Here is a 22,606-nt window from a genome sequence, read left to right as displayed (position 1 = left end):
GAGTTTGCATGTACCATTTGTCTCCCAGCCACACTGCTGGACTTAGTGCCTAGCCCCACCCTTTAATATGCAGGAGTTTTCATCTGTGAAATGTTGGCAGGGATGTGTTTATACTGGAAACCTCTACCAAAAAAAAATAGTTCAATAATTACTGCATATAAGCATTACACTTTTAAAAACAGAACATTCCTGAAATGCTTAGTTTACATATTTGTGGAAAACTGAGATGTGAGAACATATGCCTGCTTCATGTTTTGCTTGAAACTCTCTAGCAATTTGTTGCCAATGTGGATGGGCTATAATTTTAGGGTTTTCAGTTTGATGATAGTAGCAGGTGCTGAGCACATGTTCTGTGGTCCAGTGGTGGAGCGCCAAACCACTGAGACACAGAGATGTATCATGGCTTGGATCTAGCGGCCCTACCTACCCATACCCATTGCTCTAGAAGCAGATAGCCAAGCCAGACCCCGGTGGGCTGAGGTTCATTGCTGTGTGTCCCACTGCACTGAATCTTTCCTTGGGGCCAGCCCTCTTATTAGGTAGAGTGAGGCAACCACCTCAGACAACATGCTGGAGAACAGAAATGAGGTGCTAGGAAAACAGCACTGTATGCCATGCAACTTCCCCTTTGCCCTACCAAAGTTAGGTCTCTGCCTTTAAGTATGGTAGAGGGCACTGTATATTACTAGTGGTGAAGTCATATTCAATTGCCAGACTCATTGAGTTCTGAATGTGGACTATCAGGGAGTTGTCGTCCCCCACCCCCGCTCTGCCCCATGCAGCAAAAGGTGACAAGCTCTCAACAATTAGCAGTCCCAGAGATTCTTGTGTCAAGGTAAGAGAAGAGCCCCAGCGTGGGTTGTGGTGTAATTTTAAAATTAAAATAAGAAGTTTTATTTTCATGACTCATGAGAATGTATGTATGAAATGGGGTTGCGCTGGGCTGAAAAAAAAGTTATGGTTGATCCTCCTTTTCTCATATTCTTTTGTTCTACTATTCTGTGCAACAACGCCTGAAATGGTTAATGTTTTTCCTCTTAGCACTATAGGAAGAACTCCACGTAAGATGCACGTGAGTTGAGAAATCTGAAACGCACCACTAACAATGTCAAAACTAACCTGCTCTTTGGCATGTTGTAGCGATATTATGGGGTGGGTGCTCTTTTCTTTTCCTTTTTCCGGGTGATGTACTTTTGCACTTCACTCTGGCTGGGAGAAAAGAACATTTTTCAGGTGTGGCATTGTCGGCCAAAGGTGACTTTGTAAGAAGGGCTGGAATCCAAGAGGCTGATATCCAGCCAGTAAGCCACAACCCTTCATTCTTTTCATAGTTCTGGTAGGCAGCTGATTAACACCAGATTAGCGCTGTTTAATATTTAACTTGCAGCATTCTTGTTCTCTGGTATCTGGGCTGCTGAAGCATTGCCAGCTGCGTTCTTCAGGCTTGTTGCACACCACTAAAAAATGAGGAAAAGTGACTTGCAGAGACTTTGGGTTAAACATACAAACATACAATTTCCAAAATGCTTTAAAAATAAAATAGCTTGTTCTCTGACTTACCCAAATGTTAATATTCATCTCCATTTAAGTTTCATGTCAGAAATACAACAGTAAATGTAGTTATCCTCTGATTTATCCGGAATCCTGATAAACAGAACTATGCTTCTCTAAAGACTTAAGTGATGTATCTTGAATAACTCTGAAAAGGACTTCATCATTTGATGAAGTGAGAAGTAGAAGGAACAGGAGCTGATTAATGTGTGTGCAGCATACCACTTCAGTCAGGCAATTTTTGAAAAGGGCAAAGCAATTTTCACTAATCTCTTAGCCGGTTAGCCTAACCTATTATCTCCAGGAACCTGTTTTAGTCCATTAATGACACATGGCCTAATGCAGATCTGTATTTCTATTCATATGATTCAAACTGTATGACCTCACTGCTTTATATGCTGCGGCTTATCATATGATTGCAGACTTTGCTTATCTGAATATTAGCTAAAGCAGATAGAAGGTGAATTTACTATATGCATATGTTTGTACAATTTCTTATGGATGCTCTGGTAGCAGTTCTACCCTCTTGTGTCCCGCACAGTCTTAAACTGAGCACCATCTCTGATCTCATCTAGGTTTTCTCGTGCTGGTTGGCTACATCTAGGCAATGTGTTAGGATTGTTGTTGCAATGTCAAGCTCAACAACATTTGTGTCCAGATTTTCACTTTTTGAAATATGGCAACCCTGTTATAAAACAGAACTATGCTTTAGACTCCTGTTATTCTTCATTCATGCAAGCTACCCCATACAGTCTGTCTTTGGAAACTCAAGCAGAAACATGAACAGGATAAACTGTAGTTAGCTACATAAATTTATTGGTTTCTGAAGTTCGTGATTAGCAGGGGGCTATTGCTGACCTATCTGGAGTGGTGAAATGTCACATCTGCATTCTGAATTGTCCTGTCCTAACTGTCGTATTTCATTTTGGAGAGATGGGATAGATGATCTAGGAAGCTGTGAAACTGAAAAAAAGGGGGGGAATTGTTTGCCATTTCTTTTTGAGCCAGAAGCTTTTCCTAAGAAAACCTAGAACCGTCTGTTGGAGCAGATGGGCTAGAAATTGGAGAGGTGGGAAGAAGAGGTATAGACACCTCAGAACTTCCTTGAATGTCAGCCAATTAGCATTTTTGCTCTTGGAGCAATCTGGAGCAAGAAAATGTATGTGAAAATGAAATCAGACAGCAAGCTTAAACTCCTCTTTCTTTAAACATCTCTGCAGGGAAGACCTACTGCAATGATCCAGAAAGTTTAATCTACTGTTTTGGTGATGGAGCTAAAGGTCTGGGTGGATGGTGTCCAGCGGGTTGTATGCGGTGTCTCCGAACAGACCACATGCCAGGAGGTTGTCATAGCATTGGCACGTGCCATTGGTAAGTAATCGTTACACTTGCTTGGTCTAAAAGTAAGCTTGCAGTTTAATCCTTTACAAGTTTCATTGGAAGCAAGATCAAATGAAGTTAATGGAGCTTACGCTAATAAGGATGGCCATTGTTTTGTAATACATGGGAGATACATGAATGTTGCCATGTTTGATATGCATAGCTTCCAGCTACCTTTTTTGTCACTACGTTTTTGTTTTTTTTATAGAAGGGATATTACAAAGCTTTGTGTGAAAATCATTTGTGTGTCTGGGCATACAGGTAGGCTTGTTTCCCAGATTTATGCTGAAAAAATAAACCTTCCCTCCATTTTCCCCACTCACTCCTTCCCTCTTGTATTTTTGCATATTTTTTTTTGACTTCTAAGCACTCTTGGGTTCATTTGGGGAAGCTCGTGGGCTTGGTGGATGGGGGGAGGAAGAAATACAGGTAAAGGGGGATAGGATACAAGTTTGCACTGGGGTAAGGGGAAAATAGGGACAGACAGCTGGCTCCACTACAATCACTAATGAAGCTAATAAAGCGCTTCATATTGTCACTGCTTATACATTGTTCAGCAAACTTGCACTTCCAAAAACCACATTTGCTGAACTAATGCAGGCGTAGAAGAGGCTTTTGGATGGTGAGGGGGTTGATTAAGAGTAGCTTACCCCTTCTGGCCACTTCTCCACTGCCAATTCCTCCTAAGCAGCCTCCACCTGAAATGGGCTTACTCAGTGGTAGGCAACCTAAGGCCCGGGGGCCGGATGCGGCCCAATCGCCTTCTCAATCTGGCCAACGGACGGTCCGGGAATCAGCGTGTTTTTACATGAGTAGATTTATTTAAAATGCATCTCTCAGATATTTGTGGGACATAGGAATTCGTTCATTCCCCCCCCCCCCCAAATATAGTCTGGCCCACCACAAGGTCTGAGGGATAGTGGACCGGCCCACGGCTGAAAAAGGTTGCTGACCCCTGGCACTTACTTCTAATTCTGGGGAGCGGGGAGTTGCACTGCAGGAGCATACAACAAATAAAAACTGTCAGAGAATACATGGAAGGGGGAAATGAGTTGGGGGGAGATTTAAAGAGCTAGTCTCTCATATGGGTACTCCCTTGCAAATTCCTGCTCTTTCTTAACTTTCCCTATAACTCAGTGCAAAGAAGAGAAATCTCTGCCTTTTCCTGAAATGTTCTGCATGTGCCTGAGGAATTTATGAAATGTGAGTGTGTGTGTGTGCATGTGCAAGTTGCTAGTGAGGACAAATGCTATCTGATGCCCCTTTCCCTCAAATTATAGTTGGGTTGCTATTTCTGCATAGTAGGGTGTTCTGCATTTCATTTATCCTCATACGTCTTTTTAAGTCCTTTGTGAGACAATTGGCTTTCAATTCCCATAACACATTTTCCCGAGTAGATAATGAGTGATGCACTAAAGTAGTGATTGGGCAGCTCTGGTGTTTGTTCATGAAGCCTTCTGCTGTATACAAGAGGCTTGGGTATTGTTTGCCACCTCCCACGTTCAACAGTCATACTGCATTTCACATGGTCAGAGCACAACCTTAATTTACATTTGCAACATACAAGGATGACTCAGAGCCTGCGTGTTTGTTTTCCCCTTAACTGTTTTCTGGGCAGATCAGTACTCAGGCTTACGCTGTGTTTTCTGATGCGGAAATGTGCTAGGAACAGCAAGTGAAGCTTGTATTAGCCTCCACTTTTGCCCTTTAACTAGATTTAGGGGTACTTGTGTCCTGACTCTGCAAGATCGGGTTTCAGTTTCAGCTTATGTAAGTACTCCATGAGCTGGTAAGGAATCATCAGGGCTTTTAAGGCAAAAACCTTGTGGGCTAGCAGCTTATTGACTCACTACTGGAAGCTGTTGGAGCTCACAAAATCTTGCTAATGATAACTTTGCCTAAAAGGGTTTCGGTTCTTGCATTAAAATGCTCCCAAGAACTGCAGCCAGAAAAAATGTTAATGGAATTTGAAATAAATCTTCCAAAGTCATTCCAGATACTAAGTGTATGCATTAAAATGTCAGATTGTGGAGGGGAGAGGAGGCCTTGGGAGGCAATATAGCAAGTGTGGGAGAAGATAAAGAACCCTTTCTGGTTCCCCCCAAAAATGTATAACAAATGACAAAACTAACAGTGAAATAAACAGTTAAAGGTCTCACATTGAATTATTTGCAAATACCCTGAGCAAGGATGGTCAGGGAGTTCCACCTAGATAGAATCCACAGATATGATGCTCCTCAACATAAACCATCTCTCCAAAAACCCTTCTGAGAATTTGGTGGTTACATTCCCTCAATGGATTAATAAATGGTATGAGTAGGAACCAAACAGTGTCAGAACACCTCTGGTTGAGACTGACCCTTTGCCTACCTGACAGCATGGGTTAACTTCTCAGATAGCGCTAAGCACTAAATTGGGCTGCACCAATTGTCCAAGGAAAAGTCTGAAGAAGATTTCCAGCCACCTGGTGTCATCAGCCTGCCAGCTGCCAGGAGAAAGCTAATTGCTTCCTTGTCTGGGGACCTGTTGACAGGGTCAAAGAGGAGGACTTCTGGAACTGGTTGTTTCATGATTTTTGAAAGGTGATCAAACACAGGGTATGGGATTCAGTGTTGCGGTAAAAGGGCTATGAAATGGGGAATGAGGTCCATTCACATAGCACCTGTTCCCCCTTCCCACTGTTCTAGGGATTTCTCCAACCCTCCAGAGCGAAGAAGTGAGGCTCGGCCACTTAGCCAAATTCTGCCCACCCTCCCCAAAATGCGCATCTTCCCCATCACTCCCAAAGGAGCCTATTTTAGTAAGAGGTTTAAGCATGTTGCTAGCTTGTCATGTGTGCAAATGAAGCTCAAATCCTAGCTCAGGGTACAAATGGAGGTGGAACTGCTGCATTTGGAATGCTTTGGTATTTCCAAATTTGGTATTTCCTCCCCTAGTGGGTGTAAACATTAAGATGTAAATGATTAAGTTCATGCCTAACCTTGAGTTATAAGAAAAAAAATTGGTGTGAATGTCCAATCCATCCTCTAAACCAGAACTGCTTTCTGATGGAGCAGTAGGGTAAACTCAGTTCTCAAGGATGGAATTTCCATTTCAAATGTTGAGCTAAAAACATGTGGCCCAACTTGGAATGGGAGCTGCGTGGGCTGAGGGGCACTGGCAAGACTGCCTATTATTTAATTTGTTGACAGATCTATCAGTTTTCATAAATGCTCAGTGTCCACCCACCCCAAAAACATCCAGCCTTCTGGTGTAATGGACTTGACCTTGTGAGAGGGATATTAGGGTGGAATGTGAGTGTGATGCAGCTAGAACGGGGCAGGAAGGGTTATTGGTGTTTCTGTAGTGAAGAAATGCTCCCCACTTACACCTGTCCCTCTTCTCAGGTCAAACAGGTCGCTATGTTCTCATCCAAAGACTACGTGAGAAAGAGAGGCAGCTTCTCCCACATGAATGCCCTGTGGAGTCCATGGCCAAGTGCGGACAGTACGCCAATGACGTGCAATTCATATTGCAGCGCACAGGCCCCAGCCTCACCGAGAGACCTTCTTCAGACAGTGCTCCCCAGGTACCCGAGAGGACGTTTGTCAGGGCTAGCCTGCCCATCAAACCCAGGCCGGTCGGCACAGAAGTGCCCAGGCCCAGGCAGCCCAAAAAATCCTTAACCTTCAACCTGGGCCCTATGGCCTCCAGTGATCTGCTTGCCAAGAACAAGCTGAAGCAACACAAGAAGGACAGCGTGGGCTGGAGGGAAGGTGCTAGTGGGGGCCTGCTTTCCAAAGAGGAACTGTTCAAGACCATACTGCACCAACAGGAGCATCTCTACTCCCTGGAGATGCAGGGGGATGCCTTGGAAATGGACCTCCGGCACTGGGAACACAACAGAGGCTCCTGCCAGGAGGACGAGATCCTGCACCTGGAGCAGCTGATTCGGCAAAACGAGAGTGAGCTGGGTGAGGAAGGGTTTTGGCAGAGTGAACTGCGCTCAGAGAAGGAGTGCGAAAGGGAGCGCCAGGAGAAAGTCCACACCCTGCGGGCCACCATGGAGGAGTACACGCAAAAAATACATGAGCTTATGGTGAAAACGGAGGCCTTGGAGAGAGAAATTCAGTGGGAGATTTCCGAGAGGGCCAAGAGGGCAAAGGAAGCTCCGAGGCAGAGCCCGAGTGAACTAGAAGAAATGGCAGCTAAAATGAAAAGGGATCTGGAAGCTAAGGCCAAGCAGAGTGCCCACCTGGAGAGCAGCCTGGAAACTGTGGGGAAGGCCTTGGAGGAAGCAGAGCAAAGCCTTCAGGTATGCACTTCACAATAATGTTCTTTTCTGAGGGGATCCCTGGATGGGTAGTTGCATTCCATGATGCATGATTGCATACCCATGTTTTTAGGCCTCTAAATGTTTTTCAGAATGCAGTTGAGCATTGCTTTTACTCATTTTGCAATTTAAATCACTTGAGCACAGAATAAGGATGCAGTTAATAGTACATCTGTTAGACTAGGATACTAGGTCTAGTTGCAAAAAAAAGTACATCCACATAAGACAAAATTCTACAGGAAAACTGTGTCGGGGTCTCCTTTGCAGCCTTGGACTTCCTTAGAATTCTACCCTTCCAGGCGTTTAGCAGTAGATTAGGTGAGGTCTTGAATCTATTGAGTTATAAACCTGGCAGGTGGCAGTAGAATGTGTAGCTGTTACATTAACCAAATGGAAATGATCTTGCACAATGTTGTATGTTCTGAGACTGGGCACTAAGCTCGTGGTTGTTTCTGTTGAATTTAGTTTAGGACTCTTCCCATGAGGATTATCATGTGGTTTAGCTGGGATGGAACCAGGGAGATTAGCATCTTGCAAGATCATCAAACCCAAAGGAATTAAAGCTGTTCTGTACCCGAATTGATAGAACGGGCCTAATAAAGTTATACTGCAACTCTTGCAGACATGAATTGAACCTGGTTATGAGGTGTGCAGTCCTACAGGCATAGTACTGTGATGTGTTGGTTTACATAGGAATTATATTTGTGGGCATGTCTGTGCACACACTTTGAGTGTGCAAAATGGTCATTTGCGTATAATCTAACCCTGAAAGCATCCTACAGTAAAGGGATTGCTTTGGAACAAATGTAGAAATAAAACCATTAAATAATGGTAAAGGCTACTTGTTTGCCAACATCAAACCAGCTACCACTGTATTTGTAGAGTAATCCCCAAACTCCATACCCTCCAAGTGTCCCTATTTTCTAGGGATGTCGCTGATTTAGAGAAGCCGTCCCAGTTTCTGATTTGATCCCGGAATGTCCTGCTTTTCCTTAGGACGTCCCTATTTTCATTGGAGAAAGGTTGGAGGGTATGAAGTTATCCAACCCCTGAGCTGTCTGAAGGCAATCCTGTATTGGGAAGGGTTTTTTAAATGTTTAATGTTTTATTTTGTTTTTATATATGTTTGAAGCCACCCAGAGCAGCTGGGGGCAACCCAGTGAGATGTATGGGGTATAAATAGTATAATTTATCATTATGGAGTGGGACATCCCTATTTTCATTAGAGAAATGATGGAGGGTATGCAAACTGTGCACCAAGCACACTACTGTGTGGTAAAAATAATAATATTTGAAATAAAAATTAGTCGTCTGTGAGCCCAAAGCAGAACCAGCCTGCTGTATCCCTGCATGAATCACTTCTCTGATTTTTCCTGCTTGCTCTGCAGGCATGTCATTCAATACATCAGGTGTGTTTCACCCAGCTTAGTCACTTCCGTTGCAGCAGCAGCAACACAAGCAGAATTATTTGCCTTTGGAGGAGGGAGGCTCAGAACTGTGATTTTGCTCAGGAACATTCCCGGGGAAAGCAAAGTACTGTATCCTCGTGTTTGCTTCCAGTTTAATTTAGCTATTAGAAATCTGTGTTTGAAGGTGTTATAGCAGCATGTTAATTATGTGCATCTTCAAAACACAGGCAGCTGTTGCTTCTTTTCTGTTCTTTGCTTTAAGCAAAAGTAAGCAGCAGTAATAGTCCTGAGTCTTCTGGTTCTTGTTTAACTATTGACTAGACATTGGTGCCATCTTATGGCCAAGTAGAGGAAATGCTGTGTACTGTACTGTACTTTTTTTTCTTTTGCCTCTGTCAGACTCTGATTATAAGGACATGATTGTGTATGGGTTTGTGGGGGACCCATTAAAATAATTCCAAACTGTAAGAATAATAATAGGCCCATGCACATCTGTGGGTTTGTTTCTCCTGGCTGCAGGCAGGGCACAATGAAGTGGGAGCAATTAAGCAGCACACTCACTATCTGAGAGCTAAATAAATAGACTACCGTAACATACAAAAGCCATTACGAGAATCAGATAGATTGTTTGTCTGCAGGTCTGTGCTTTTCACAGTCTATCCTCAGTCTTTATAGCACGGTCAGAATACAAGGGTTATCTTGCTCTTATGTTTCAGTCTCCATTTTCAGCCACATTTAAAAGGAAGAGAAAATATTGTCATTCTGTTAGCAAAGAGGAAAATGGGCCACCTGAGCGATGCAAAAGTGGGGTGGGGGTGTGCTTGAGATTGTTTGGGGTTAGATGTTTTGCTAGCAAGTTGTCTAGAACTGGTGGATAGATCCTCAGTTGCACCCCCAACACCCACCACAAAGACCCACACCAGATTGCCAGCAGATACTGACTTCATGATAAAGAAGCTTTTGGAATGTGTAAGCATCCAGGAATGAATATCTAGCCACCTACCATATTATTCCTGTCAGCTCATGTAGTTTCTGGTAGATTTCTGCTAATGGTCAAGAAGCAGAGAGAAGCGAGTTGGAGGAGGCTGGGGTGGGATCAGAAGCCTTTCTTCTGCAGCTTCATATCTCAGATGAAGATAAGTTCACTCTGCCTGTTCCTCCTATATCTTGCAGGCCCAGAACCAAGAGCTGGAGGAGCTAAATAAGGAGCTGAGGCAGTGTAACTTGCAGCAGTTCATCCAGCAGACAGGAGCCATGGTGACTTCCCCACAGCCCAGATCAGAAGCGGAACCCCAGCTGGATGAAACCAGCTCTGAGCTGCTGGCTCACCAGAGAACCGGAGGTTGGAACACAACTCAAAGGGTGGGCAAAGTTGGGGGGAGAGGGGAGGCAGGAGACCTCACTTTAGTTAAGGCCTCCTACTGTGCTTCCTCTCATGTAAGCTGGTAGGGAATGTCAATATCCCCAGTTTTCTGGCCTCTAGTTGTGACATCAGCAAACAATCAGCAACGCATGGAAATGCATTGGTGTGGCTTTCTTTGAAGCCTCCCTTTAAAATTATCTGGCTGGAGAAACAAATGGACAGCAGATACAAACTTATCCATAAATCTATACTGCAGTAGCAGGGAATAGCAGTTGGGGGTGGGGGGAGAAGGTGGATAGGTTTCTGGGCATCTGCTTGAACTCTGCTGTATGGATCTTGCACCCAAACACTGTGCTAGGTAGAGCTTCCTTTGAAAATATACCGTATTTTTCGCCCTATAGGACGCACCGGTCCGTAGGACGCACCTAGATTTTGGGGGGGGGGAAATAAAGGGGGAAAATTATTTTCCCCCCCAGGCGCGGGGCTGGGGCGGGGGAAGCCCGAGCTTCCCCCTCCCCCAGCCCCCAGAACGGGACCCAGAGCGATGCCGAAGCTGCGTGCAGCTTTGGCATCGCTCTGGGAGCTTGCGGGGCTGGAGGAGGGGGAAGCCCTCCGCCAGCCTTCTAAGCAAGTCGGGGGACAGCGGGAAAGGCGTGCTGCGCCTCTCCCGCTGTCCCCCGAGTTTGCGGGGCTGGCGACGGGGAGGAGCAGGCTTCTCCTCCCCGCCAGCCTTCTAACCAAGTCGGGGGACAGCGGGAAAGGCGCGCTGCGCCTCTCCCGCTGTCGGACAGAGCTTGTGGGGCTGGCGGTGGGGCTCTCCTGAAGCCTGGAGAGCGAGAGGGGTCGGTGCTCTCCAGGCTTCAGCGAAAGCCTGCATTCGCCCCATAGGACGCACACACATTTCCCCTTCATTTTTGGAGGGGGAAAAAGTGCGTCCTATAGGGCGAAAAATACGGTACCTAAAAATGAATGTGAAGAAAAACTGGAAGTTCAAAGTGGGACATTTAGCACAACTATTTAAGAAAGGAAAAGGTCAATTTCTGATTGTTGAACTTGCTCCATGTTAAACTCTGGATTCCCACATATTACAAGAAGTGCAACACAGCTTAAACAGGGTAGATGTCTAAAAGCATTTATATAGGTTTTGAATTTGCCTTGTGTTGGTAAGGTAGCATCAAGCCGTTAAGCACTACAAAGGTCCACAACTACAGCAGTGATGGTGGCAACTGAAATGTGGTCCCCTTCCCACTTATTCAAGAATATTTCCTTTAACATAGTATCTGAGTGGGCAGCCTCCGGGAAATGGTCTGGACTAGAGGTCTGTTCTGCTAGTTGCCTATCTCAGCTTCAGGGGGAAAACAACACAGAGTATTGTGACATCTTAAATACTACAGATTTACGCTTTCATGGGCAGAGAGAGGGGTTCTACTGAGATCTGGCATTCTCAAAGCCCAGCATCCTATGGTATTTTAGCTAGCTAGCCCAGTCTTTGAAGATATGTTAGCCTTCCCTTAACTTTGCAGCCGCTGCATATAGGCCAGCCTAAATGAGAAACTAACTGGGTGATATTCAACACTTGCCCTTCTCAAGGCAGAATCATTGAATCTAATAGATATTACCAACTTAGGTTCATTAATTTCAGTGGGTCTATTCTGAGTAAGACTTAGCTGAATACAGCTCATTTTTGGGGGGGGGGACCCACCTGTGCTGAAGCTCTTGCTGTGGAATGTGGGCAGCAATTGCAGCAGTGTAGTTCCCTGGGTCTGTCTTGGCATAACCTGCACAATGCACCACCTCAGGTATGAATTTTTCTAGTTTCCAAGAAAAATCTTGCAGTTGACAGTGTGCATGTATGGAACAGGCTTGGGTGTTGTTGTTTTTCTTTTTGCACCAATACACAATTATTACTGATTTTTCACACTGATGCGGTGTCGGCATAAGGTGTGGCCTTCCACAAAATCAATCAATGGGAAATGCTGGTGCCTGCCTGCCTGGTCACAGAAGTTGGGTCCACTAGTACTCCACGAGATCAATACAGTGATTTATCCAGCTGGAGAAAGCTGAATTGGGATGAAATAGCAGAGATATCAACTGCGAATGTGGGTCAGAAGTGGCAGCACAGGACACATGTTGGGCACCACTGATGAGGGGGAAGGGTGCCTTAAAAAGTCTGAGATCCTTTGCCAGAAGAAAGCATATTGCCACATACCAATTAAGCAGCTTTAAAGTTTACCATAAGGGGGGGGTTGGGGGGGGAGACAACAGTCTGTTGTTTAGTTGTGTGGCAAACAGTGTTTCCATGGCTGCACAGCCAGCCAAATCAGTAGAAGCAGGCCATGGTAATGCTGTAGCGTGAGTTTATGCACACATTGGTTGTTGTTGTTTGTTTGTACAGAGCATAAGAGAGAAGGTATCTGCCCTGAGCAGCTTGCAATCTGAAATTCATCACAGAGGAAAGGGAGGGAGGGATAAACAGGGAAGCAATGCTTAGTTGCATATGTTCAGATTCATTACCATACAAAACCAGGTTCAACATCCTATTTGTACTGGACAGGAGAGGGAACTTGAATCACATGGCCATCTCCTGACCTCTTAATTCTGGTTAAGGAATTGGGAGCAATGTGTGTACTTACAATGTACTGATTATGCTACAAATGGGGCGGGGACAGGGGGGTGGAGAAGAAAACCAAAGGTGTAACTCCAGTGCATTGCATAAAGTTCAGTTACATATATATACCCAAAGTTCAGAAACCCGAGGAATGTAAGGAGGTATGACTCCAGAAAGGCGGAGCTTAAGGAAATATGTATCGAAGTGCTGCTCCTGAAAATTCAGGGCTGTTTTGTTGTACTTTTGGTTAACTGAACTGTCACCATGATTATTTTCCCTAGATCTACTTGAGCCCAGCACAGATTCTCCTCCCCGAGCCACAGCCAAGCAGTTCCTCGGCAATCCACGAAACCTTCAGAACCCCCTGGTGTCCAGCTTGAACCCTGAGGGTGTGTATGTTTGAACTGCCCTAAGCCTCTTGTGTGCTGAAAACCTGGTCTTGTCAAGCAGTCCTCCAGACGTCCTAATCTTGCTATGGGGGGGGGGCAGCTTTCATCTGCAAGGAGGTGGCTGTTTCTACAAACTCTTCTTCTACTCCTCAGTTTTTCTCTCCTGCCTTCTGTGCTGCTCCTCCTCCTCTCTCCCCACTCCCTGAATCAGCAGCTAGTGGCTCGGTTGTTTTGCAGGGGGTGCCCATAAACTGTAGCATGTTGGGGCCAGCAGTAACCAAAGAGAAGGGAAGAGAAGCTGAGGGTGGGAGTAAGCAGAGAATAACAGGAAGTTATGCCTGCTGTATGACATGATAGGCTCGGGCCAAGACTGCTCTTGTCACTGCTCCACTGTGCAGTGGGTGAGAGATCAATAGACACTCACCAGTAACAGTCTAATCGCTTGCAGGATGGCATTTTGTCTCGGAGCAGTTGCTTTAGCTACACAGTGCAGTATTGCTTACTCAGCTGAGGATGTTTGCTAGTTCAAGCCTATTTAAAACTTCACTAGCAAAGACAAAGCCCTGCATATTCAATTCGCTTGTCCTTCACCCAAGGTCATTCTGCCAAATTCCTTTAATGTCTCATATTTTAGTTAGCAGCTTAGATTCCTAAAGAGTTGATGGCAAGGGGATCTTTTCTCTTTTATAAACTCTTACAGAATGTGTGGCTGTCTATCCCTGATGAATTAATTGCAGCCCTTTCTTCATCCACCATTGTTAGTTTCATTTGACAAATGTAAATTTTAATCCCGTATGCTGAGGATATGAAATATCTTGCTTCAAAGTGCACCAGAACTGGTCTGTACAATTTTAAAATGCTAGTCTGTACTTGCTGTCCAGCAGTGAGTTCTACCCTGCATTCTGCATGGATCGGCTGTGTGATCGAGTTCCCTGCATATGACGTCAGGACCAGAGGTTCCCATTCCTTGTTTTAAAAAGACACAGTTTTAGCTTCCTGGTTTAGCTGGTCAGTTGAAGCCATTTCCTGGGTTATGGCTGTTGTTGCATGCTGACAGCTTCTAGGAGCCACAGGTGAGCACATGAGTACAGGTTGGGAACAAATTACCCTGGAAGGAGCACGATGTGTCCCCCACCGGAGCTACCCCCCCCAATGCCCTGCAGACCCCAGCCCAGGATCTTCAAGCACACTGCCCAGACTTGTGCCCTAGGGAGGTCACTTTGGTGCTGCTATTGCAGTGGTTTGACTTCACCCCCAGAGGTGCACTCCATTGTCTCTCAAGACAGGTGGATGCCAAGAACTATTTTAGCTCTGAAGGAAACAAATGGTAATTTTAGACAGCCTGGCTGAAAACCAGCACAAAGTATAAGGTTTCCACTCACATCCTGCGAAGTGGTGTCATGAGAGAGAGAGAGAGACAGACAGACAGACAGACAAAACATTTAGTGTTTTATAATGCAATCAGTGCATTCCACGTGTTGTCCCTATGGACCTTAGTCAAAGCAACTTTGAGACACAGCAAGGCAAGTAATGCAGTATGTCCACGTTGTCTTTCCAGACCAGTTTTTAAACCCTCGAATGGTGATGCTGGTGAAGATATCACTTTGTGGGAATTAGGACCCAATCCATGGAATAATAGTTTGGTGATCTAATTGGCCAATGATGATGGGCCCAATATCCAGTTTTGAACGTTTTTATCTATGCAAATAGATTTATCTCCTGTTAACTTGTCCTGGGCAGGTCCCATTTGTTTGAGTGGGTTCTGTTTTTAAAAAGGATTCCTGTGGAATGTTCCACTAGAGTGTGGTGGTGGTCCGCATCCCAGCAACCTTCACTTTGTGGGCAACCTTCTTGACTGAGTCTATAGAGAGGGTTAAAATTAAAAGCCGGATCCTCAAGATATTTCAGAAGCGATCTAGGTGCAGTATTTGGGGCTTTAAATTATCTTGATTATAGCTTGCAGTTCCCTCCCACCCCCATAACTATTTTTGATGGCTATGGAATCTTAGTCTTATCACAACAAAGAGCTAGGAATCCTTTACAGTTATAGCATCACAACAGCCTTTCTATCTACTTTCTTGGCTGTGCTACATTAAATCAGAGTTGGTTTTCTCAAGCTGGTATTCTCTTCTTGGAGAGTTCTGCATATTTTAATGGTGAGAATGGCTTCTGAAAATGCTGATACTTTGCTTTGAATATAGGAGCAAATGATCATGAAATTCTCTGTTGACTTGAACTAATTTTCTGTGCTTGTGGTACAGATTAGGTGGGCTTTCCCATTTTGTGATACTACTACAGTAAGGTACACCTCTTAAATTTTCTTGTGTGATCATTTCAGTTTGATCACACTTTCATGAAGAATCTGTCGCTATTTTTGTTTGAATCTGCAATTGCATGGAATAGCATTTCCTCCCTTCCCACCCCTGCCTTCCTCTCTGTCTTCATATTCTGGTTTATCAAACACTAAGCCATCATAATGGGGTCACTTCATTTATTTTTATATGTCTTGCAGTCATGTCAGCAAAGCAGAGCATCTGGAGGTAAAAAGGCCAGCCAAGGAGGACTGATTGCCTTGCGAGTATAACTGTATAGAAATAAAACCCTATTTCATGTATGTATTTGACTTTTTATCATAAATGGATGGATATAGAAGGTTGTGCAAAATATTTTTACAGACTTTTTTTTAAAGAACTTAACGCATTGGAAGAAACAGACCGGTTGTATTTTTTATCACTACTACCCTGTTTGTTATCATTTAAAATGAAGATGCTGTTTGTGGCTTCTCTGAAAATTTATATAACCTTTCTATTTCAAAACTTCATCACACAAGAGGACTAAATGGCAGCTGCCCTGGAAGGGTGTGAAACCTGCTGGAGACAAAGCTATCCAGAGTGTATATGCATGAATCCTCTGTGTCCATTCAGAAGGTTATACCGCAAGCTACTACCATACAGTGAAAGGGTATTTTATCAGCCAGATGTCTTTACTGGACTGAACCAACGCACTATAGTGCTGCCACGTGTGCATGATAGCAGTTTTTACCTTGTATGTTTGGTATTTTGTGAAGATGCACATCTTGCTTTCTTTTTTAAGTTGGAATGGGATAAACAAACTGTTCTATTCTTGGTGAACATATAAAGATGAAGAAATGTTGCCCTGAGACTGAATTTGTGGCCATCAACAGGTCCCTTTCATACTAAGGACCTTTCAGATCTGGTAAAATGGGATTCAGGTGCTAGCAGTATCTTGCCATTTGTGCCTCGTGCCAAGTATTGCACCATCCACTATTACACAAAGAGAATCGACTCTCTTCATCCTGTCCAGGTATATTTCTCTGCATAGTTTGGTGCAGGAATGTATAATAGTCCTGTTCTAAACTGTTCCAAGGCCCATATGGCAAAACTAAACTTTTCCAAGCGGGTTTTCCCAGACTTTTTCCAATTGTTGATAACTGTGAAATTACTCCAGCGGTGACTGCAAACTAAGAGAGTTCTCTTCTGTTGTTGAGTGGCCAATTACTGGGTTTGTGTATCTTGATATTTCTCCTTTGCAAAGTAGCTTCTGCAAGGCTGCTTGTTTTGTGTTGCATATGAGATCAGCCCAATGCTGCTCTTCAAATGACTTACCTGTAGTGGCCTCTGCTTTGGCAAAAGCCTCCATGTCGTTCGGAGAGAACACACATTGTAAACTCAAGGTTTGATTTCAGTGTGGCTTAAGATGCTCAAGGCATCTGCTATAAATTAAAAAATGAGAACCCTATGTCTATACCCCTTTTCACATTTATGCCAGTGCCCCACATCTCCTGTACATTGGCCTCTGCTTGTTGTGGGCCTTATCAGATGGGTGTAGAGTCCCTGTTCAAGGATTTTGAGGGTGGGGGCAGGGAGGAGGGAAACGCAAAGCAGTAGTGGCAGTAATGAGTTTATCTTTCCCTTACAATTCACAACAGGAATTTCCTTTCAAGTTACATTACACAGGACATGCTGTTGAGCTTAATCTGGGGAAAGTAGAAAACTGTGTGTGTGAGAGAGGGGGGGTGAGAGTGTAGGGGAGCATGTATATATATATGCATGCTTGCGTGTGTGTGTGTGTCAGATTGCCAATGTAAAAATTGGCATTCTGGTTGCTGAAAGGGGAAACTTCTTCCCACCCGCATCTCCCACACTCTTAGTTAGTTGTTTCTTGCATTGTTTGTTAATATAACTTGGTTGGGTGCTCAGAGTAGACTGTGAAGCTGAATGTGCTGTTCAACATTAACTTCAATATGGGCATGCAGTATGTTGCTGTAATTTAACTGCTTTTTTTTAACACTCTCTTTATCTAAGCCTTCTTCAAAAATAAAAATGGGAGACTTTAAACAAGTTAGAATGCTGCTACCCCTGCCCCCAATACATCCCTGGAGAAGCTTCATACATGAAGTGGCATTTTCACATCATGTTGATGCTGGTTATTCAGAAGCCTAAGAAAAGAAAGGATAGCTTCAGAACTTCTCTGTTGAACACCTTCCCTTTGTGAGGCTGATCATATACTACTGCAAATAATCAGCCAAAGCATGTAAAGTTATGTAGAAGAAACCCACCTTGTTAAATATTCAGCCTACTAGGTGGGACCTCAGAAGTACCAGTTATTATGTCTGATAGAACAATTCCCAATATAATGTAGTCTTCTGTTTTACTATCTTCTTAACTACTTGGACATGGATGGAATGCTATCATTTCTCCATTTGCAACTTAAACTGCACCCATAAAGCTTCTGTCCTGCATAAGTTCAAAATTAAGAACAAAAAATGCTGAGACATTCCTTAGTTCAGTGGTAAAAGGTGCAGCCAATATCTTCTTACAAACTAGTTGGAAAATAATTTCAACATTTTTTAAACCCTTGTTGTTTTGGTGCTTACATTTTTAAAAGAGAGCTCTTGCTCATTTTTTTACCAGGTCTGAGTGGAGCCAGTAATGAATTTTTACTAACACTTTTATGTTGCAAACCCAACTTGCTTCCAAACACATTCCACATTTTCTAGGACAGTAGCACCGAACATCCTAGACTGCTGCATTGATGAAACCAGATAGAACCCCTTTCATTTGTATAAGTTTGAGTCTATTTAACATACATTAATTTGGTCTTCAAATAAAAAAAGGATAAACTTTTAACTCCAATTTTCAAAATGTGTGATGGAAGCTGCTTTTTAACAGCCGTGTATTGGAGTATGATGGAGGGAATGAAATAACAATTATTGGTAGCATTACTTGCTGTACTCTTTATTTGTGCCAGTTAAGGTGCATCTTTTATGTATTTATAATGTCCAAAGCTGATGTGCATTCTCACTGTGAAACCAAGAGAGGCAAATTGGCATGGGAGGGTTGAATGGATGTTTGAGTGGGAGGCTGTGAATGGCTCTGGGAGCCCTGATCTTGTTTTAAAATGTCTTTTGTGTATTATATAAGAAATATGACTTGTTTTATGATTAGGAAAAAAAATCCTTGTATGAATGTATATCCCATGCACTGGCATTGTCTGGTTTCAAATTGTAATAAAATTCCTGAAAATAATTTGCTCTAAGGTGTGTCTTTGCGTACCAAAGAGAGTTCCCCAGCCTTGTTCCTGGGCGATGACTCCACCTGAATGTCACAACAAGCCCATCCGCACGTTACATTATAGCTGAGCTGGAAATGCAATGGAGGAGTAAAATATCAGTGCAGCACTGCTGCTTGCAGAATGGCCTGCGTCCAACAATTCCTCTTGGCATGAGTGGTGATCACACTGCCATGTGGCATCCATTAACACAATTGCAGGTGGGTTAGAAAAGAACGGAAGTAGAACACTTTCATCTTGTTGGGGTGGCTTACCTTCCCCAGTCTAAAAAATATATAAAATTGGGGTGCCTGTTAAGATATTGGGGTGAGAAGCAAGATTTAAAATCTAGATGAATTGCAAAAACAAAACACATTGTGGTTACTTTTACATACCTCATAGCTGTAGCACTTTTCAGGTCAGTCACTCCCAGAGCCTCACCTCCTTTTAGCACAAGGATGGTGATGTGTCTCTAGCACATAGATGCCTCCACAGTATGCAGAAACAAGGATGTTGGCCAGAAATGTAGGCACAGCTGTTGGCTTGCTTAGTAGTCCATGTAGGTTGCCCCCTTTACCCCAAAATACCTTACTGCTCAAGAATATGTAGAATAGTTGTAGCTATCTAGAGAAGGGGTCAGCAAATTTATCAGCAGGGGGCTGGTCCACTGTCCCTCAGACCTTGTGGGGGGCTGGACTATTTGGGGGGGGGGTTAACGAATTCCTATGTCCCACAAATAACCCAGAGATGCATTTTAAATAAAAGGACACATTCTACTCATGTAAAAACACGCTGATTCCCAGACCATCCGCAGGCTGGATTTAGAAGGTGATTGGGCCGGATCCGGCCCCTGGGCCTTAGTTTGCCTACCCATGATCTAGAGTGATGAAAATGCCGGCTGTACGTTCTCAAAGGTACTCTTGCTTGCTTTAGATGTTTCTGTCTCAGAGTTCCGCCTCCGGGCTTATACTGTCAAGAACCCTGGTTCAGATTAGGTCCTATCAGCTGTATTGCAGTGCAGAGAAGGCAATGTGATCTTATCTGATACCATTCTGTGTTCTAAGAGACAGCAGGCCATTTAAATCAACATTGGTTCACCCTGCTCAAATACAGATGCTGTGTTTAACTGCATTCCCACTAAACAACCTCCCTGTTGTCCTGTGGGCTCCTCCTGCAGAGCACATTACGTGCCTCTCCCCCCCCCCCCCAGCAAAGCTAATAATCTCTGCAGGCTCCTTTTTCAAAAGTAATCTAATCAACTTGGTCTGTTTCTGCAAAAGGACTTCGCCATCGTTAATGGTTAAATTTAAGCATCTTTTTCTTTCCTAATTCTATCCTCTCTCCAACTCTGTCAGTCAACACTGGAACTCCATCTGCTACTATGGCTCCAGCAATCCAGGACTGATGGACAGATGACAATAGAAAGGTGGTCTCTTGGGGGCCCTTTCCAGCCAACCAATAAATGAGGCTTGCATTCCAAGCAGTGAAGAAATGGTAGACATCATCTAGTGACAATGGTGCTAAATCCCATCAAAAGAAATGTATGAAGTAGCCTCACTGTTGGAGTGGTATGTTGGCAAGAAGACACACAAGTGGGAAATGCAACAAAATGGTGCATTAGATCCTTGCCCTTCAATAGGACTGCTCCACCCTTTTTTTTTTTTTAAATAATTTTTATTTGATTTTACAAATATAAAATTATAACAATACAAACATACACATACACATTTGGAAATTCCTCAGAATCTCTGGACTTCCCACTTTCCCCTCCATGGGTCCTATTGTTAACCTTTTCAACTGCATATTTTTCAATAGTCCATATTTTATATAACTCCATTAACTCCATAGTACTTGCTACATTGAAAGTGTTATTGTAATCCTGCTAAAGTTTCCATCTGCTTACAGTGGTCTCCAAGATAAATTATAATTTTTTTCCATTCTTTGTTAAAGTTTTGGTCTTCTTGGTTCCTGAGCTTCCCGATCAATCTTGCCATTTTGGCATAGTCCAACAGTTTAATTTGCCATTCTTCTCTAGTGGGGAGGACTGCTCCACCCTTTCCGCTGTTAGGGGCACGAGCAAACAAATTAACACTCTGCACTCAGTTTTAATTTTTCAGAAACACTTTGTGGCTCCTGAGCATGCTTGGTTCCAATGGGCTGCATTTGGGAGGTTTTGCCTCATAGAGCCACCTTTTGTACTTCGGCACACTTTGGGTTACTGGAGCTTGCTCTTTTGTTTTCGAGGGCCCTATTTGGACTCCATTACAGTGGTACCTCGGGTTACATACGCTTCAGGTTACATACGCTTCAGGTTACAGACTCTGCTAACCCAGAAATAGTGCTTCAGGTGAGCCTCTCTGGCCAGGTGAGCCTCTCTGGCCAGGTGAGCCTCTCTGGCCAGAGCATTCCACAAATGTGGAGCCACCACAGAAAAGGCCCATTCTTGTGTTGCCACCCTCCAGACCTCTTGTGGAGGAGGCATACAAAGAAGGGCCTCAGATGATGAATGCAGAGTCTGGGACAGTTTATATGGGGAGAGGTGGTCCTTCAGGTATAGCGGTCCTAAGCCATTTAATACTTTATAGGTCAAAACCTATACTTAGAATTGGGCATGGAAACTAATAGCCAGTGCAGTTGGGCCAGGATCACTGTAATATGCTCAAACCATCTTGCTGGCCGCCTTATTCTGCAGTAACTGAAGTTTCCAAACCATCTTCAGGGGCAGCCCCACATATAACCCATTGCAGTAATCTAACCCAGAGGCACCACAATGGTCCAGCATATCCACAGCCACACCTGCAGATGTATAGGATAAACAGAGCTGTGTGACATCACATATTGCTGGCAGCATACTCCAAAACTCTGGATAACCCCACTCAGCAGTTCCATGTAGATTGAGGATAAAAATGAACTCTGAGGAACCCCACATTGATGGTTCAATGGGGCCAAAGAGCATTCACCAAGAACCACCCTCTGGAAACAACCATTCAAGTAGGACTGGAACCACCACAAAGCAGTGCCACCAAACCCTAATTTGGACAGCTCCTCCAGAAGGATACCATGGCTGATGGTATGGAAAGCTGCTGAGAGGTCAAAGAGAATTAACAGGGACACATTACCCCTCTCTCTCTCCCAACAGAAGTCACCATACCAGGCAACCAAAGCAGTTTCTGTGTCAAAACTGGGCCTGAACCCCGATTGAAATGGCTCTAGATTGTAATTTTTTGAAGACCAAAATGTAAATTAAGCAGGATCCATTTTAATTCTACTACAGTGGTACCTCGGGTTACATACGCTTCAGGTTACAGACTCCGCTAACCCAGAAATAGTGCTTCAGGTTAAGAACTTTGCTTCAGAATGAGAACAGAAATTGTGCTCCAGCGGCACGCCGGCAGAAGGAGGCCCCATTAGCTAAAGTGGTGCTTCAGGTTAAGAACAGTTTCAGGTTAAATACGGACCTCCGGAACGAATTAAGTACTTAACCCGAGGTACCACTGTAGATCCAACTTTTACCAACCAAGATGCAGTGGAAAACACAAAGATCTTGAAACAGAAGGGGCCATGGCTCAGTAGCAGAGAACAAGCTTTGTCCCATACTCAAATCCTAGCATGTCCACTTGAAAACAGTATGGTCTGTAATGAGCAGCGCAAGTATCAAAGCAAATGGGGTCAGAGGAAGTATGTGTCCTGGTAAGCATCCCTGGTAGTAGTGCCAGGAGCAAGAGAAAAACTTCAAAGTCTCCCAGCTGAAACCATAGAACTCAGTACGAACTATTGCAAATTGAGCACGCTCCTGTCTGCATAGCCCCTCCATCCTGGATTGTTTTGAGGCAAATATAAGCCATTCAAATTCCACAGTGTCCTGAAATGTGTTGGATCATCCCTTTGTGCTTTACACTGGTTTTCCAGTTCAAAATAGGGCCACAAAATAATCTCCTTTGTAAGCACATCAAATGGATAAAATGCTTTAAGAACAGTGCCACTGAGCCACTCCACCAACGATATCAAGTCAGCTTCTGATGG

The 22,606-nt window shown here is 43.9% G+C and overlaps 1 protein-coding gene across 13 annotated transcripts in view; it reads left to right on the top strand.

The window, feature by feature from the left end:
• RASSF7 (Ras association domain family member 7) overlaps positions 1–18,561 on the top strand; it is a 91,339-nt gene extending 72,778 nt beyond the window's left edge. For 10 of the 13 annotated variants that reach the window (XM_080975667.1, XM_080975658.1, XM_080975663.1 and 7 more), the window contains 5 exons: positions 2,772–2,922; positions 6,318–7,225; positions 9,826–9,994; positions 12,905–13,012; positions 15,525–18,561. In XM_080975667.1, coding sequence (XP_080831793.1) covers positions 2,820–2,922; positions 6,318–7,225; positions 9,826–9,994; positions 12,905–13,012; positions 15,525–15,556 — 1,320 coding nt within the window. In that variant the 5' untranslated portion in view covers positions 2,772–2,819 and the 3' untranslated portion in view covers positions 15,557–18,561. Of the gene's footprint in view, positions 1–2,771; positions 2,923–6,317; positions 7,226–9,825; positions 10,015–12,904 lie in introns of all 13 variants that reach the window. The other 3 variants (XM_080975660.1, XM_080975661.1, XM_080975662.1) reach the window with 3 other exon arrangements.
• The last annotated feature ends 4,045 nt before the right edge of the window (positions 18,562–22,606 follow it).

Source organism: Podarcis pityusensis (genome assembly GCF_964106645.2).
Source record: "Podarcis pityusensis genome assembly, chromosome: 1".
Classification (NCBI taxonomy): Eukaryota; Metazoa; Chordata; class Lepidosauria; order Squamata; family Lacertidae; genus Podarcis; species Podarcis pityusensis.
The sequence above is the reverse complement of the archived record's forward strand: the minus strand, read 5'-3'. Positions and strand labels throughout refer to the sequence as shown.